General features: G+C 41.9%; 1 protein-coding gene across 1 annotated transcript; it reads left to right on the top strand.

The window, feature by feature from the left end:
* Positions 1-5,457: 5,457 nt before the first annotated feature.
* On the top strand, positions 5,458-15,027 carry T265_09736 (hypothetical protein; the record flags this gene model as incomplete). The annotated part of the gene is made up of 5 exons (XM_009175901.1): positions 5,458-5,579; positions 5,649-5,714; positions 14,373-14,545; positions 14,588-14,776; positions 14,807-15,027. 5 exons carry the CDS (start codon positions 5,458-5,460, stop codon positions 15,025-15,027), a joined length of 771 nt encoding a protein of 256 aa, XP_009174165.1.
* Positions 15,028-15,655: the final 628 nt, after the last annotated feature.

Genomic DNA, 15,655 nt, shown 5'->3' with positions numbered 1-15,655 from the left:
CTTTAAAAATAAAATAAAATAATAAAATAAAAGAAAAATAAAAATAAAAGAAAATGGGACTAATTAATTGGGAGATTTTATTCTTATTCATTGTTGAATTAACTGTCGGGATGAAATGGAGGTAATAAAATTAGGTTCACCACAAAAATTTTGAGGCAGCTCGACAAATTCATTACTGGCTTGTACATTCATTATCTTGTTTATTTATTTTTCAAACAACAATACCCCAGTTCTATTATCATTTTTGGCCTCACAAGATAGCGTTTTTTGCCTGAATTTACGTCACCGTAATCTTATTTATAGTTCAATCATTTAAATAATTGATTTGATTTAATTCATTTCAGTTTGATTCACCACTGCGGAACACCAAGTTTTCGGGCTAATATATGTTAATTCAAAGAACCATTCTGGAGCTGATCGTCGTGTAAACTAGCTATCATTAATTAAATCGGTTTGACAGGAAACGTAAAAATTTATCACTCCCATTTAATCCCATCAGGACCGTTTCCGAATGTATAATGAATCTTCCGGAAGTGTTATGTTTCTTGCTTACGGTATCTGAAAGAACTCCTGTATTTTTTTCGTTGACTCCATCTTTCTACTCAGTTTTGAATTTCCACTTTATTCATCAAGTATGAACAAGTATGAGACAGACATATTGTATTACAAAGCGCACTGCAAAGGAGTGATATACCTATTTCGTCGTCACAGATAGGACGGGTTCTACCGTACAACATGACTTGAAAGCATACTGTTTCAGAAACCTCAAAGCATGGGATCTTTGGACGTAGTGTCGCTAGGACGTAATGGAGCACACAAAATGGAATAACACACGACTGGAAATCTACGTTTTATTTTTCTACAAATTTCCCAGATAATATTTAGGAGAGTAAATAGAGGTGTCTATTTGACATGAACCTCATTCCAACTTTAGGGAAAGTTATAGTAGCCAAATTAACGGTGTTTGATCCATTCTGTGAGGATAATATTCTTACCTAAAAGGCATTGATTTGAGCTGTTGTAAGGTCGAGTATAAGGTTGATGCACATCGTTGATAATGTGCAACCTTCTTCAACATTGCTGGGCTCACTTGATAGCGTTGAACACAGGAATTATAGTTTAAGCCATATGCAGTTTCAGGGAAATCTTTTGTTGCTCCAGTCCCTGTTCAACTTAGCCGAAGATACCATAAAACAGAGATTCAGCTGGTTTTCTGTTTGGTCTACCATTAACTTTAAAGTGATTCACAATTGGATATAGTTTGCGATCGCGTACAACCTGCAGTTCAAGTGGAAAATAAAACTGATATCTTTAGAGCTACAAAAGGAAAGTTTGTGAGTTTCCAATGGTTTTCAGCAGCTCTGTAAGTAGTATCATGGCGCAAAAAACGCTCTCCTGTTTTGATTACTGTTCAAGCTAAATAGTAAGGCTGCCTTGGTAGCGCAATTCGCTGAGGGATACTATAATCAGGAGATTTAGTTCACGTGCACGAAAATAATTTGAACAAGAATTCTGTCGCTTGGTTTAGAACGCCTACATAATCACTTCGCCTTTTTCAGGTCCAAGACGAAAATGCTCAGCTCTGGCAGCAGCAACAAGTGATGCGTTTGACATCACTATGACGCTTATGGCGACATCGCTGCTAGGTTACAGGAAGCTCGATCACACGATCCTATACTTTTGCCTAATACTATATCTTATTCGCAGACTGTTACATTTTGTCTACTACACACGCCTCAAGACTTGAGTTGGGGACAGCATAGCAAACCGTAAGTTCATCTAAATTATTCACATTCTTGAGGATTTGGCTTCCTGGCTGGCAAAATTTGAAGCCGGATGATGAGAGATGTTTCGGTGTTTTGTAAATTTATTTGATTTGTCGTGGTTTTCGCACACCCTTTTAGCAGAGGGGAAATGATAAAACGATGTATAACTTTTTTTATCTCTTACATTTTGTTCAACTATCACAAGGGATTTTTCATAAGCGTCCTCTTCGATTACCATTTGAACTCGTATACGCTCGTCTTTGGGTTGGTTTTTCAATAGCTCAATCGCGTCTGACATATTGATGAGCGGAGATGTGGGGGAACTTGTGAACGTCTTCACGTGTTCCACTTCAAACTTGACGGAGACTTGGCCGTTCGATTTTTCATCCATGGTCACGATGCTATATTATTAAAAGTTGAATGTGAGTAATTCAAAAAGAATAAGAATAAAAAGTGTAAAGTGATTTTGGCATCAATAGGATCTCAATGAAACCAGGTGTTCTTGGGGTTACAACATACTGAGCCTGAGTTTTCCTCTTTATGAAATCAGCTCATTTAATTTCTTTATTGGGTGTTGGAGATGATGCAATGTGCTGGTTTACCGCGTGTTACCGTGTTTTTTACGGACTGCTACAAGTGAATCATCGTCTTTCAGGATGTCGTTTTCAATTGGAATGAAGATCTTCATAGCACCTGGTTTATCAATAAAACCGAATTTTATGGAATATCCACTTGTACTCCTAATAACCAGTTAATGGAGTGGTCCATTGATCGTTTGAGGGAAGGACAAGTGGCTATGTGGCCTACAACTGTGATCATATTTTACTATACTGTGACAAAAGAAAAATATGGCATATTTGCTTTGAGGTATGCAGCTTAAAGTCTTCAGATCAGTGATGCACGCTCAAACTGTTTTCAAAAATCAATACGGGTTATGTGAATAGTCTGAGAAACAGAAAGAACGGACCAACAAATAGAAGAATGTCAGTATGCAGTCAATCAAGAATGGAAGTGATTTTCCACAAGGGTAACAAAAAACATATGACTCTAACTAACGAAGCGCCTAGCTAAAAGCCTATCGAAATTTGCTGAGTAAGAATGTGAGCCTCTACAACACGGAGTTTGAATGCAACTGCAATGTATTCAAATCACCTTTCCAACTCAAAAAGCTTAATGCTTTCTCATTGTGTCTTTCAAATATACTTTGTTTTTATTTGTTTTTCGGAGCTGTCAACTCCGTGATAAGAACCGCGGATTAGGCTTCGCCGTAAAAATGGCTGATGGGTTTTGAGTTCTATGATTTAGCACCTGTCACCCCAAGTCCACATCTACCAGCTCATGTATTTTTAATCATTTCCCGTAGCCCTCGGTTGACTGATCCAATTCATCCCAGTTTTTTTTCTCACGAAAATGAAACTACTTTAATTTACTAGCCAGGTACCGTAACCTAACGTTGGATGAGGTACAAGTGGGAGTGAATTCCTCGGGGTGGATTACTTCCCAAGACACTCGCTGGCCAGGCCAAATTTCGAACTTGAAAATTCCCGCCTAGCGGTTCATCAGCTTTACATCTATAAGCATCTCCTCAAACGAGCTACTGCCATTAATGTTGGTTGTTGATTTTTTCACTAAGACACGCTATTTTGTTAAAACCTATGGGCTTCAGCCAAAGTTATAACGATAGGCGTGGATTTTTTAGCGGTTAAATGAACAACTTGCAGTTGCATTTGTCTTCGCAGTATGTTTGATCAGAATAACAAGAATCTGCGGGAGCACTTCCGAAGTTCCCGCTACCTTTGAACTTGAAATGCACATTATCTTGTAACGTAGACAACGTATTACCGTAAGCAAACGTGACTCCTCCAGCCTTCAGCTCATAAAACAAAGAGCCTTCAAGCAGCCTTTGTAGTCTTTACAATGAATTAGGTTAGATGATAGCACATGGTGAAACTGGCACGGCATATTGTGACCATCGTAGACAGATATGAGAAGTTTGTAGCTAGGAGCCGGACTGTTACTTCTGAACAATTTTATTTGGACTCGCAAAGCCGTCATAAAGAGACTGGACCTTACCGTTGTGTGTCGGCTTGCGTCCCTCAGCTATCCATTAATTTATACTGGGGGTGCCCCCGTGACATTCACAGTCTCTCATACCAGGTTGAACGGTGGTTAGAGGACTGACAAACACAGTCTCTTAGTCCTCCAGGTTGGGGGTTGGAACAATTGGCAATGCATTTCCCACCAAAAATTGCCGCTTGTGGATAGACTTTTGAGTCAAAGGCTTTGAATGATGACCCTAATCGTCCTCCCATCACGGTGTGGGTGCTCTGACAGTATCCCAGCCCACGTACAAGCATGAAAGCTACGTCAAACGATGAACTCATCCACATTGGCTGTCGCGTTGTTGGCTTGCTCGGGCAGCGGAACAAAAACGTCTTTACGCTTTCGACAATCGTTGTCGCAGTACCATAGCTCGTGTGGGCTGGTGTCACGAATCCGTAACGAGGCAATTAGAAAGCGAGTTTTTGGTTGAGCAACGGGTACTACCCCCAAAGACTGTGTACAGCACCAAAGTTTGCGTTGGTTGGGACATGTGTTACAAATCTCTAATCGTCGTTTACTGAAAAGAGTGCTGTTTTCCGTGGAGAAAACAGAGTGGTGGCCAACTTCTAACCTGGAAAAGGGTACGAAGAAGCTTACGGAGCGTTTGGATTGTGTCGGTGCTAATTGCCTCTCAGGAAGGGGACTGCGTGATCCCAAGTGCGCCTAGTTGGAGGCGCTGCAAGATATGGCTTCTAACCGATGTCAGGGGCGTTCTTGTTATCAGTTTCTCTTCAGATTGTCTGGGTGAACGTCTGGAGATGTAGGCACCTAAGAATGAATGTGGTAAACTGGCACTAGTTCCCTTCCCCGTCCACCTCTATTCTTTTCTTCACAACGAGGCTTTCAATTAAATCATGTTTGTACGGCAGCGAAGAATCGCTTTTGGATACTGATGTCATGCTGTCGATGATGATTTTTATTGACTCGCAACATACTTCGCAGATTTTCCGCATTCAATTATTTTTTGTGAACCTGCCTAGTTTCATGAAAAACTGCTTGTTTGTAGGCAAATGTTCGATTGTGATCAAAGCACAGAGTTAGCATTTGCGCATACTGGCATTACTGCTTGGATTTATTACCTGGAACTTGAGAACTTGAAATAAGACCGGTACTGACCGAAGTTAACAAAAACTTCTTAACTGGGTATACCCCAGAATGTTGTGAGCGTAATACGGTCTCTATAATTACGTACTTATGGGCGTGTGGGAATGTATGATTGGGCCTTAAAATCCGACATACAAAAAGTGAAGTCCCACAAGAATGTCTATTCTCGCCTTTCTTGTCCAACTTCATATACGGTGAAATAATAGAGCCAGCGCTGGAACTTCTTCAAAAACAGTACATGATTCGTATCGGTAAGATGCTTGTCAGTCTGGAGTACGCAGAAAAAACTCGTCCCCATCTTGAAGAATAAAGACGAAGCACAAGCCCTGTTGAATACACTGAATACCGTCACATCATCCTTTGGCCTGTGTCTTTCATCCTTGAAGTGCAAAGTCATGCTTCAGAAGGAGCAGTCTTTGAACATACCCCTTGCAATCCAAGGAGAATTTTAAATACCCCGGTCGTTGTATTACTTCTGACAGAGATGTGTCAGATGAAGTTAGTGCAAGAATCTCAAAAGCCCGAATCACACTTGCTAATTTGCGTCCCTTGTAGGGTTAGAAAGTTTTATCACTCTCTCTCACGGTTCGCGTGTACCAGGCTACAGTAAGGCCTATGTTGTTGCATGATTGCAAGACGTGATCTCTGCGGACACATGATGTGAGGCGTCCTCAGGTTTTCGACCACCGATGCCTCAGAAGCGTTACTGATGTCGGATGGCGTTAACGAATTCGTGACGAGGTAATTTGCCAACGGTGTTTGGTTGTGTCCTGCCTACTTCAGTTGCGAATAACACCCAGCCCCATTAATGGCGGTAGCTTGGCTATGTGCTACACGTGTGGGAACATCGTCCACCTAGATGTGTATGTTTCTCTATGAGCTGCCCCGCGCTTGGCTACAGACATTAGAAGAAATGGTGGCTGTCGATGTCCCTGACGTTCATTCTGTCAGTTTCAATCCAGACTGTTTGTCTGAGCATTTGAAGTTTTAGGCGCCGCCGAATATTTCCTGTAAGCTGGCATCGGGTCCCCTGTTTCACCCCTTATTTTCTCTTTTTCTTTTTAAAGCTTCCAGTATAATACAGGAAGCCGTAGGACAGTGATGTACCAGTGTCAACACTAAGACTGCTGTCTCTGATGATTAATAACGATGCAGTTAAACTGGCTCTAATGGCTTTGTCCCATCCTCAAACTTGTTATCGCATAACATTAATGCATTTGATAGTTGTCGCACATCAAAGAAGGAGCGATACAAAAATATTCTTAGGCTGCACGTCCCCTGTGGTGTCACGCTATGTGACTGGTGTTCGGCTTTAAGTTGCATGACATCAGGTGTATATAATTTCAGCGTATCAAACAAAGTGTGTCAGAACGCATCAGAAATATCAGCTGATTGAAAATACCAGTCACGGGCTAAATAACCTGCTTCAAAGTACACTTCATGTTGCGTAACAAAAAATGAGAACTCTTACAATCAGATTGCGTCTTTAGTTATCCTGTTTATATTATATGCTAGCAGGTGCTTTGGTCTCAAGCGCGACTTTCTTTCACGTGTACGGTCATCCCACCGTCAGTATGTGGATCCAAATCTTCCAGAGAAGATTGATTGAAGACGGAAGGCACGAAGAAGACCTCTGAAGTTCCATATACAGAGAGAAAGCCCAGACCAAGTCATCTGCATGGACGATGTCACTGATGAGCTTACATCAAACGGCCTAATTTTCCGTACGAAAGCAGTTTCCGGCTGGATTGACCAGTTTGTTGTAAAATAATTACTGTCGTCTGACTCCGCCTTTTTAGCTGGCAAAACTAAACATCCAGCGGTGTTTTGCTTGTGGTCCTACTCGAACAACGGAGACTGCAGCGGCCCTTTTATTCGGCCGATTTTTCTGACAAGTTCTCATGTAGATTGCGACATTATTTGTTCACTTTGTCGCCAAACATATTTTCAATCCGAGGTGACCACACTCAGTTAGCTTGGTAAATCTGTCATAATTTCGGATTTTTCTGACAAGTTCTCATATAGATTGCGATATTATTTGTTCACTTTGTCGCCAAACATGTTTTCAATCCAAAATGACCACACTCAGCCAGTTAGCTTGGTAAATCTGTCATAATTTCAGTGCTAATCACCTCAGGAAAAAAATACTATTCGGCAAATACCCACCGATTGATTTTTTGCCCGGTAATCTGGGATGAAAAGTTGTTGCTATGAGGAACGTTGTCATGGGGCTGTGGAATAGCCGTCAGCTTGTCTGTGCAACCTCTTGAAAAGTGGCGCTGTTTTCCGTCAGCGTTTCACGGCCGGAGGTGAAATCCCTGAATTGAAGTCTTAGAGTAGGAGTAGGTACCTCGAAATGATTGTGATAAGCTAGCACTAAGTTCCTTCCCCCTCCACCTTTATTCTCTGCTCTACAATAAGGCTTTCAAATAAATCATGGTTGTACGGCAGTAAAGCACCGGTGTTGAACACTGATTTCATGCTGTCGATGATGATGATGATAATGATGATGACGATGATGAGTCATAGAGTTCGCCAATTGCCCTCTAGTGTTCGCCATGTACTCATGATATCAAAGGTATCAGGCATGATCATTTTCATTCAGTGATGAAAACAACTATACCCTTGAATCCTCTCACAAGTACGAGTGTAACTTTTCTCTGTTCAAAAAACCACGTACATTACTTTTAAAAGTAAATTCTGCAAGTATTTTGATGCATATGCGAATGTCGCTTGATTATTTTTCCAGAACATTTTTTTAAATTTACTCCACATCTTTCAACAGACTGAATTCAATGGATTTCTTTAGATGGTTATTTCGGAGCAAGAATGCAGCTTGCGACAACAATAGTGTATTAAAGAGAATACTAGCTTAATCATATAGAGTTGTCGAATAATCGGTACCTTTTCATCTACAGTGGTTATGTGAAAATCTCGGCTTTCTGAACAACTGAGGCACACATCTCAGTTATACCCCCGCATGTTTCTTCAAAGTTTCATGATCTTCTGTTCTCAGTTTTCCGTATATTCCCATATTAATCGAGAAAGTTTGGCTGACAAAATTCGCCCACTGGTCGCTGAATGTTTAGAAATGTGTACATCAAATACATCCACCAGGAACAATGATAATGCGGACAAGACTGAACTTTCTGATCTTCTCGTGATGTGCGCATAATCTTGTGTAAGTAGGCAAAAAACTGGGCACCTCTCGTGCACAGTTCACAATATCCTTTTGATATCCACTGTCATCGGAAGTTGTTACTTTAGAACCCTTCGTTTGAAACCCATGACCACCTTAGAGAAAATGTGTCTAACTAGTACCGGAATATGAAAGACTGAGTGCACATTGTTATCAACATTGTTCAGGTAAAGCTCGGATTTCACGGCTCGGTGCCCAGTCGGCTGGCTTTCACTAAACGCTTGAGGTAATTTCAATTGAGGCGTTGATTCACAGCCACGTCACATGACCCCTTGGGTAAGTGGACGTTGCTGGATCTCACAAAATCGGTTGAGTGTTGTTCACGTGTACATAATAATTCATTTCCCGTCCTAGAAGTTCAGCTGCAGTGTAACGGTAAAAACGCTATCAACAACCTAGTTAGTAGATAAAACTTTGTATGCTTACTATACTGGACTGCTATGTCACTTTTACGAAAAAGTTTCTAGAAGCCCCAAAGGTAGTAATAGGTTTATTTTCCATTAACTGAGCTATGTTCACTAGGACAATTAATTATTATGTTCCGCTTAAGAGTTTGACCTTGTAATTTCGTTGCGATGAGAATATTACTTCGTCTCACCAAATGTCTCAAAACCTCAGACGATAGCCGTTTGTTTCGGCGTCAGTTGGTGTTAAAATGGGAATGTAAAGAACTGTCTATGCATCCATACTTGGGTTAGATATCACTAGAAGTATAACGTACCTTCTGGTCAACAAAACTGAAAATCACTCGAAAAACAGCGTGAAATCGCAAACAACTATTGTTACTTACATTACGGCCCCGCGAGAAAATTCAGTTTATCTTGAAGATATGACTAGCTCCCACCTACACACACAGCTCAAAGCGCACAGCGGACAAATAGCGGAGACAGACCAGTGTCGTTCACTATATTGAGCGCAGACTGAAGTTGTCCAGTTTTAGAATCTCTCGCATACCGCTGTGTCGGTATGCGAAGTTTTATCACTAAGAGTGGGTTTGTGCAATCTGAAAGCCCATGTTGATGACCTTCCTTAGTGTGCACTACGATAACCTTGTTACTTATTTATCCAGATACACGCACACTCCACTTGTTCACGTGACGGCCAACAGTCCGCTTAAATACTCATCAACTTATTGCAACTGTCAAACGAAAATCAATGAAAAATTTCACAGAATAGCCTAATCGTAGCGGCCAAAGATTCAAACACGGTTCTCCGGAACACGACGGCAAATCATTGTGACGTTCACAATAAAATGTTTTTAGGTTTATAGAGCATTCAAAAGGCCAGATATCAGGCTCCAGTTTTCAGCTGAATTTGCTGCTTACTTTTATACTTGAGGTAGAACTGACTAAAATTACGTTAAATGACATCGAGTTAGTTGAATAGCCACTGAACGATTATCATTGCCATAGTTATTCTGAAAACTGAATGAGGCTGGGCTGAAACGGCTCCGTTTAGTGGGCGTCCACTGCAGATGGACCCATTATGATGAGCACCCCCGAACTTTGAATAGCTTCCTTGTTTAAGAAACTGGTGACTTTATCGTTCTTTTCGTGCCTGTAAATCGTATGAAGTAAAGTGTAAGTGAACACATGTGGCGACACGATTTGCACCCACCAAAATTTTCCTAAGCTACTGAATGGACGAAAAAGTGATTCAATATATGTTCATTTATGGATTGTGTATGCTGAACAGTAATGAATCCATAATTGGGCATGCTCCATTGCGCTTATTGGCAATTGATCAAGCCGGTGATCCGTCCCTGTGGCCTAGCATTTAAATTGCAACTTCTTGTCGCTACATGAGGAGACGTATACAGTGCAAAGACCAAAGAGTGTCCTTCCTAATTCTGCTTGCATCTACTCAACTCATAGATTGTCTGATTATCATAGCACGACTGCCTGTGATGACTTTGTTTCACTGTTATATGATTGGTCTGTTCGTGATCTGCGTTGCGTTATAGTCTGTCACTCCGGAGTTTGGTTCATTGAGGACCCCAGTCTAGTAGCTGTTTTTATCCAGACTGGGATGTTTGCCTTTGCTGCGTGCAACGTATCACCCTCTTTTGTTGTCGTGTGATTGATGAATTAGTAGCCATCTAATCATTCATATCTGGTGGCCTATTGGCCATCTTCAATGCTAACAAGTCATTAATTTGACGAAGTTTTTATCGATCGTATTAACATTGGGAAAGTAGATGACAGGAGGCTGATATTTCAGAGCAACCTGATCACTGGAATGCCAAACAAAGAACCACAAACCAAGCTTCACTGGAAAAGAACCCAAATTTTAAGCTGACAGCTTTCATACACAAACCTACATCCAGACACTTTTTCGGGCAGACTGAATATAATCTGCTTCACCATGAAATCCAGGGTCAGCAAAGAGGTAATAATGGACAGAATGTTTCACCTGACAAGCAATTGAAAAGCTCCCCGATAAACTTAAAGTGAGGCATCCACAACTCACGTCTATTCAGTTAAGGACATTCGACTTTCCAAAGCACGCCAGCCTCTGCAGTTCTTCGACAAATTCGAATCTGCTTCTTATATGAATTTGCGTGCCACACTAATGGGTTGTGTGAGACACATCTGAAAAACTATGAAACAACCTCAAGGAAACCGACGTATCATTACTTACCTGTTCCACTAGTTGCGCTTATGTATTCTGTATCATTCCCAGTTCTAGGTTTCCTCATTTTTCACCAACAAGTGTACCGAGTGGCTTGAGCGGAAACGCGACTAACGTTTGACAAAACGCAGGTTTCCTACTCCAAAAACGTCGTCAAAACGACATTGGTGATGGAAAGTTGGCAGTCGACTGCTGAGCTTGGCGAACAAATCAGCAACCAAGATCCTGAGTCTGGAAATGTTCTTCGTCAAGTGCTTCCGGTCAGTGATATAGAAAATAATAGGCTCAAATCCAACGGCGAGATAATCAATACTTTTCTAAAAGAGTTAAATCCCATTAGGTGTTGGTGTAATCAGATCCTGAGAACGTTATCCGTACACCCGTCTTCGTGTTAGCTGGGTCTCCTGTGGTTGACGTTTTTGGATTCCACATATGAACATTTAGTTAACAGTTTCAGGCCGAGCCTTCGGAACAAGCACCCGCTGACTAGTTAGAGTTTTGTTCTACTGAGGAACCTACGATTTTAATGCATATTCTCCTGTTACGTGTGTTAGATGACAGTTCGTAACCTTCGGAAAAATGTCATTATCTAAAACGCTGCGTCCTTTACTTCGTTTCAAACATCAAATTAGTTATCACGTTTACAAACGTATGCCTGTTGGTCACACGGTTAAAATCCATGGTTTCATCAACCAAAATCACGCACGACTAAAAGTAAATCGATTATATTAGTCTGGAGAGAAGGTGTGGCGATTGATTACTTTGAGCATGTATTAAATTAATAACGATTACTTCTGATAGCTGAACTTTATAAATTCACACATTGTGCAGCACTGCACTGTAACGAGGAGATGATTTAGCTCCCATCTGAGTTACGCCTACCATGTCCGGTTGCACACTGCTGGAATTTCAAGTCAACGCAGAAAAATCACTGTCAAAACATGTGCTTATTCTAGCCCTCATTGACAAAGATGCCGAAATATTGATCAAACGTATGTGTTCCGGATGAGTGGGTCGAATTTATCGACATTTCACATCAAGATTTGGTATGTCCTTATGTGGCGACTACGGTATAACGATCTATGAATTACTCGCTTGCAAGCGCAGCGGTTCCGCATCATGGTGTGAGTAGCACCTTTTGGAATACAAAACGTGGTACACAAATATCGTCCATGCAACTCCGAGGCACAGTCTGGTCGTTTAGAACCCTTTGCTGATGTTATGTTTTCCTCACCACAAATAAATGCTATCCTCTTTTCTACTCAGCATGGAGAAGTGCAAGTCTGTCCCAGTTTGAAATACAAAAGTTTAGTACAAATATCCAAGCTACTTAAATTAGAATGTTGGTATTCTTCATTCAGGATCAGTGTTCAAATACATTGTTGCACTTTATACTCACTCTACAAACTACCGGTGTAGCGGTCACACTACTGATGGGGGATATGCGAGTAGTACGTTATCTGGTAAATCCGCTTTGCGTCTCTTGAAAAGTGAGATCCATTACGGAATTTGCGGAGTCGCTTTGTAGCATTTGCTTGAATTTGAGCAACAGTCAATGAATATCCAGGAACGTTCAGGAAGACTCGTTCAAGTGAAGATGAATGTTCAGTTTTTGTAAACAACATGCATATGAGAGTTTTGCTTCCGTGTACAATAGTCTGTAACGGGTTGGTTGGCATTTTCTGATAAATAACTCCACAGTGAAGGCCTTCTTCCTTTTCACTGGTACATAATTCAATACAGTTACAAACATTTCGATCCCGCATGTGAAGTTGGGTGATTTCAGTTTGTAAAGTTCGTAAACATTTGCAACGTTAAAAGGACATGTTTTGAGCAATACCTGAAAAATCAGTGATATTGCGAATCTGATCATTATTTCGAACCTATTATTTTCTCCTTTAGATTTTTTCACCCCTCACTGGGTGACCACGTGTTGTGGTCTCCTTGACAAAAGGTGGGTGACGCAATGTGCTCCGTGTGTGCACGCCAGCTAATCAGTCACTCAGAGCAAGACGGCTGGGTGTTCAACGGTTAGCAGGAAGGTCGCGAACTTGAAGCTCTCTGAGTTCTACGTGGTGATGAGGTAATTGGACAGTGCTCCTCCAAGTTTCAGTATAGATTGACTGCACTTGAGGGACGAAATACCAATCGTAAATTGTAAAATCTCTAAAGACATTTTTTAATCGCTCGCTATTTGTTACATAAAACTGCCGAAAGCTAATCTGCATTCAGAAGTCTCACATAACTAAGGTCTTTGTTGGCCGCATTTAAGAGGCACCAGTTTACTAACAAAGCAAACTACAGCAACCAATTCCATTTGGTTCCTAATTTTCCGTATGCTGATGTTTCTATTGTTTAGGAGTAGTCGTATGTGACTGGTCACCTGATTGACGTGAAAATACTATTTGAAAATCTGCACAGAGGTTATGATCGAACAGGTCAAACAGATTCTTGCTTCACTTGCCATTCTAACGAGGAAGGAATCTCTCCATCGCAGAAAACACAAAAAAGATCAAACAATACGAAATACCGGAAAATGTGGAGATTTTTTCCCTTTTGCGTTGCTTGGATTCAAGTAGACCAGAAACTTCTATTAGCCTTGCAATATCAAGGATAACCACGATAAAATAAAAAGTCAGACTAGAAGCAGCAATCTATAAGCTTTAATGTTTTTTAGGGTGATCCCTCACTGATGATGCTAGAGTCAATAGCCATTTGGCCATGTGCGCCATCGCACTACCTGGAAACCTTCACGTAAAACTACCGCGCCAGGTCATAAAGAATAAACTCATTTGCACCCTGCCATGACCCTGTCATATAACTTTGGCAGTGTAGACAATGCATCAACGGACCTCAGGCTTATAAAACCAAAAGTTAGACAAATGGCACCCTTCGAATTTAGCCGTGTGAAATTTGGTGCTCTATATGGAAAGGGCCTGCTACTTACCCCATCAACGAATGAGTTCATGAGATACTCTAAAAGCAAGAGAAGTCTAGAGATTCAGGTGTGCTGATGTGCTTGTCTCAAAAAATGGAGTCGCGAAATTGTTGCCAGTGGCAAAAAACTATAGAAGTGCACCTTCAGGAATTTACTCATGGATAACTTCAAGAGCACAGTACGGTACGCGAAGAATGTCGTGTCAATGGTTGATGTACACCATCAAGATAAACAAGAAAAGGATATATCAGTTTTCTTATTAAATTTGGCAAAGCTGACAATATTTTCGCTAACACTAAAAGTATACGGTACGGAGGTATCGATGGCTTTTTGTTGTCGGAAGCATGCCAGCGACCTTTAAAGGGGTGTGTGGAATGATGCATATTACCGATGAAGTATGCACGAATTATGGGGTTTTCTCATAAGTCCGCTTCGCGTCTATTGAAAAGTGGAATTTATTACGGAATTTGTGGAATTGCTTTGTAGTATTCGTTTACGTTTGAGTGATTGTCAATGAGTATTCGGGAAAAAACAGGAGGACCTGTTCGAGAAGAAAACGGATACACAGTTTTTATAAACAAGATACATATGAGAATTCTGTTTCCCTGCTCAATAGACTGTAACTGTTCAGTTGGTGTGTTCCAGTAAATAAATCCGCAGCGAAGGTTTTCTTCCTTTCATTTGGTGACATGACCGGGATAAGGATGAAGACCTCGTGGCCACAACCCTTTGAGGGTGATGTTCGGAACTTCATGGGGGACTTTAAGGGAGTTGCGGAGGCTGCTGGCCTGGATACACATCGGGGTAGGTTGGTACGCTGAAGACCTACTTAGATGCCTGAATAAGGCGGCCGTGGATGCAGCCAGACTGGGCCGCCGCGAGGGAAGCACTTGCGGTGGAGTTCGACGCGTCAACCGACCGCCAGGAGGATTTTGAGTGGTACAAAACGACCAGGATGGCACCTTAATGTGACCCGACCGTGCTCTTCGACAGCTGCAGCAGTCGTTGGATCGGGCTTTGCCGGGACTGGACCGAGTGTTGCACCACCAGTTGCTGTCTGACCAGTTAATCGAAGGAGTGCAGCCGGCGCTTGGCGCTTAGTTGCGGTTGGCGAGAGTAACTGGCCAGGTGCTGTGTGCCTGCTGCTGGCCTGGTGCATCTGTCACGGGGATTGGCCGAGGCACGACGGAATCGCGGAGGTGCGCTCGCACCAGCCGGTGCTACAAGTGTGCCAGGGCTTGCCATCGGAAGAATCAATGCCCTCGTACCCCAACACCTGTACATAATGAAAATTTGGAGTACCTCTATTTCCGGATGGGTTGCGATTAGCGCAGTGACACAAGCTGCCAAGAGCACAGATTCTGTGGTTGATGTAAAGCAGGGAAAACTGGTGACACGTTATGGCGCAGTCAAGTTTGAAGGTTATCCAAGCACTGCCGTGAGTGAGCTGCGAGTCCAAAAGCTTCCGTCTTGTGACATACCGTCAGTACGGCCCGCGGTCTAGGAATACTCCAAACTGTTCACGGGCGATGAGGATCCGTTTAGCTGCTGCCCGTAGACTAACACGAAATCTTCCTGTCGTCAGAACGCATTAGACTTCACAGCCCCCGTCCCCTACTGCTCTACCTGCGGGAGGAGGTTCACAAACAGATTCAGTAGATGTTGAAAAACGGCATAATCTAAGAAGCCAATTGTGCGTACAATTCTTCAGTTGTGATCATAATAAAGGCAAACGTAGAACACAGTTTTTGCGCGAACTTCCGGCGCTTGAATGAACTGGCCGTAAATCGGGTTGTAGTTGTCCCTACGGTTGCGGAGGTTTTCGATTCCCTCCAGCATTCCCGATATTTCGCTTTGTTTGAATTGCGTTTCGGTACTGGCAACTATTTATCAAGGCGGAGGATCGGGAGAAAA

This window comes from Opisthorchis viverrini (assembly GCF_000715545.1).
Source record: "Opisthorchis viverrini unplaced genomic scaffold opera_v5_307, whole genome shotgun sequence".
Lineage (NCBI taxonomy): Eukaryota > Metazoa > Platyhelminthes > Trematoda > Opisthorchiida > Opisthorchiidae > Opisthorchis > Opisthorchis viverrini.
The sequence above is the reverse complement of the archived record's forward strand: the minus strand, read 5'-3'. Positions and strand labels throughout refer to the sequence as shown.